Raw genomic sequence first — 3511 nt, forward strand, 5'->3', positions numbered from 1 at the left:
CTAATTCCCATTTAGAGGTCAAATCTAGTGCTGGGTCTTTCTTAATTGTAAGTGTTTTTGATCATTATTCACTTTGTTCTCTTCCAATCTTATATTGTTTAATATATTTAAGATTATTTTCTTCTCTCGTACGAATTCTTCCTCCTTGTTGAATACCGATTGAATACTTTTATCTATTGATTTAGTCTCTTTTTTTCCTCATATACTACACATCAACTTTCCGTTGAAATATTCCTTTTCTGGTTCAACCTACCATTTACAAATTTATAGCACAACGTGGGTTCATCTTTACATTTCACTATATTTGTTTTTGTGTGTGCGCACGCTCGCGTATGCGCGTTAACAAATATCAACGTGACAAGAAATCGATATGTACATTTTTATATCAGAAAAGAAATAATATAATCTTCATTGTCACTAAAAGTAAAGCCACATTGATGAAGAATTACATCATCGTAAGACATGTGACGTCACGACCACGGTAAACTAAAGTGGAAATTGGTTGTATAAGATGATGAGCGCTCAGTCAACGAGGTACGCCCTAAACGTCTTGGGGAAAGTAATCTCGTTAGTCCAGAGCTCCTTCCCTATATAATTACAAGTCTCCTCCTGGAGCTCCAGAAACCGAACGACACAAGCATTTGGTACACCGATAGATCAAAGAACAGTTGAATTGAAATCTACATCGGATAACAAAAAAGAAACAAGAAGACTTGTGCCGAAGAACAGAACACTCTCGAAAGTCATTTGGCATCACCCAACGAAGAAACATCGGGAAATTTCTAATCTTAACCTCGACTTCTAGAACCAACGTCCTCACCTTCACAATGTTCCCCTCAATCTTCAACGGAACAGGACCTCGAGCTCTGGCTCGAACCCAAGAATTCAGCTTCGGCTATCCTGACGGAGTCGTTATCAGTGACCTCGTTCCCGACCACATGAAAGAGTATGTCCATCCTCACTGGATGAATTTCCCTCCGGTAAATCCAATGGTTCATTACATATTGGGCGTCGTGTATCTCTTCCTCGGAACAGCGGCTATTTGCGGAAACGGAATTGTTCTCTACGTTTTCCTCAAAACTAAGGTGAGCTGTTGTGTTATCGCACCAAACACATGAGATATGCTATGTACATATACATATGCAACCATGAACGTTATTTGAATTTTCACGTTTTATCACTGTTTGGGTTACTGCAAGCACAAAGCCCATTTCCCGATTTACTTTAAACTACCTTATCTTCCCCCCAGAATCTTCGGACGCCCGCTAACATGCTAGTCGTTAACCTGTCCTTCAGTGACCTCTGCATGCTGCTCTCACAGTTCCCTTGGTTCACTTGGAACTGCTTCATGGGAGGAGTGTGGTACTTTAGTCCATTCATGTGCGAGCTCTATGCTTGCCTGGGCGCTATCACAGGACTGTGTAGCCTCTGGAGTCTTGTCTTCATTTCCTACGACAGGTAAGAGTGGAAAGACGTACAGATTTTGAAGAAAAAAAAAAAAATTCTTCATTAATGTGGTCAATGCGTTTGTTACGTTGTCTACTCTCTTTCAATAAGTAGGTTCTAATTTTTTTTGTTTTGGTGATCCCTTCCATGTTTAAAACGTTGTAGAGAATTTCTTTTATATGAGAAATTTAACCTCTCTTTATTATAGCTATCTGTCCATCCTCTACCTTTTTGTTCATTTGTTTGATCAAAAAACAATGATTTGTACTCTTGAATAAACACAAACACACACAGACACACACACACACACATCCCGTCTATATTTAATTAATTTCTTCTATTTTCTTGGCACCAGGTACAATGTTATTGTGCGTGGTATGAATGGTACAAAGTTGACGAGTGGCATGGCCTTTGGCATGATGATGTTCTGCTGGGGCTATGGCATCCTCATGTCCATCTTCCCCTTCATTGGGTGGGGAAAGTACATCCCAGAAGGTAAATATATTGGCATGAATCTCGTTTCTTTATTATAAGTAGGACTGAAGAACTACAGTGTGTTTATTTTTTTCATTCAGAAGAACATGTCATAGATCACGTCACTTGACATGGAAGTCTCGGTGACGTCAGAAAAGTTAAATAGCCTCATGTGAAATGACGAAGTCTTTTGGTTCAGACTCTTTAGTCGAAAGACTGACCATCAGCTGAAGGAAATAGTTGGATAGGTTAAAGATGGACTGAATTTGATCTCCCCTCGCCCTACAGGAATCCTGGACTCTTGTTCCTTCGACTACCTGACACGTGACTGGAACGTCCGTTCTCACGGTCTGTGCCTCTTCATCTGTTGTTTCTGCATCCCGCTGTTGTGCATCGCCTTCTTCTACGTGTCCATCATCAAGGCCATCTGCGCCCACGAAGCCGCCATGCGCGCACAGGCCAAGAAGATGAACGTTTCCAACCTCAGATCCAGTGGCGAGAGCGATGGCGATTCAGCCGAAGTCCGGATTGCCAAGGTGGCTGTAACCAACGTCTCCCTGTGGTTGATCTGTTGGACGCCCTACGCAGCCATTGTTGTCCAGGTGAGGAACGGGAGTGCTCCATCTCCTGTTGCATTGTAGACCTCCACCAGAAACTATACTTTCTCAATTCACTAAGGCTTGAGGTTCCCCTGAGAAATGCTGTGATATTCTGAAGACACTTGTCTATATATCGTGTTACCTTAGTCGTTTCCTTATTTTCTGTGGTATGACTATTGACTGTAAAGTAACCAGGAAATCACTCCATCGTAGTAATTTTCTTTTTTTCACATGGCCAATTTACCTTATCTTTACTTTCTGAGACACTTACTTTGAACCGCCAAGGAAACCATTGAAACTAATTTCTGATCAAATTGATTTGGTTTTAACCTACAGGGAATGTTCTTCGATCAAGCATCGATCACTCCGTTGGTGTCGATGCTCCCAGCCCTGCTGGCAAAGACCGCGTCTTGTTACAACCCCATGATCTATGCTATCAGCCACCCCCGCTACCGGCTGGCGCTGCAGAAGGAGCTTCCATGGCTCTGCATCCATGAGGAGGCACCCTCCAGCAAAGCCTCGAACGACAGCCAGTCGACAGTCACAAAGGACGAAAAGGAATAATCTGAACTTCATCCATCCACGACACGCTCATGACCATGTGATACGAACCTATCTATTCAGACATTCGCTCCATGTAATCTTAGGTACCTTATGCATGAAAAATACATAAAAATAAATGAGGGTTTAATTTCTTATTGTGTCTAGTATTATTTCTTGCCCGCATTGAAATTTTTTAAGAGACATTTCTTTTTGCAATCGTGACTTGCTTGTTACTAAAGATGGTTTCTGTGTACGCCGAAAGAGGTCAGGGTGGTCGACGCAATTACCTTCCTTACGCACATCCCCAAGGGGCTGGTACTTGATCTCCGGACTGGTCCCTAGACAGTACTCGACCATACAATGATTCAGTTGGTTCCTCTACATACATATATGCATGCATATACATGCATATATATACATACATACATATATGCATATATCTAATGCAT

The 3511-nt window shown here is 41.8% G+C and overlaps 1 protein-coding gene across 1 annotated transcript; it reads left to right on the plus strand.

The window, feature by feature from the left end:
* The first annotated feature begins 712 nt into the window (after positions 1–712).
* Positions 713–3145, plus strand: LOC143022069 (compound eye opsin BCRH2-like). Its single transcript, XM_076180017.1, has 5 exons — positions 713–1085; positions 1250–1458; positions 1802–1941; positions 2209–2522; positions 2856–3145. The coding sequence occupies exons 1-5, from the start codon at positions 828–830 to the stop codon at positions 3081–3083; spliced, it is 1149 nt and encodes a 382-aa protein (XP_076036132.1). The 5' UTR covers positions 713–827; the 3' UTR covers positions 3084–3145.
* Positions 3146–3511: the final 366 nt, after the last annotated feature.

Source organism: Oratosquilla oratoria, chromosome 43, assembly GCF_046742065.1.
Source record: "Oratosquilla oratoria isolate Oo_2021 chromosome 43, ASM4674206v1, whole genome shotgun sequence".
Taxonomy (NCBI): Eukaryota; Metazoa; Arthropoda; class Malacostraca; order Stomatopoda; family Squillidae; genus Oratosquilla; species Oratosquilla oratoria.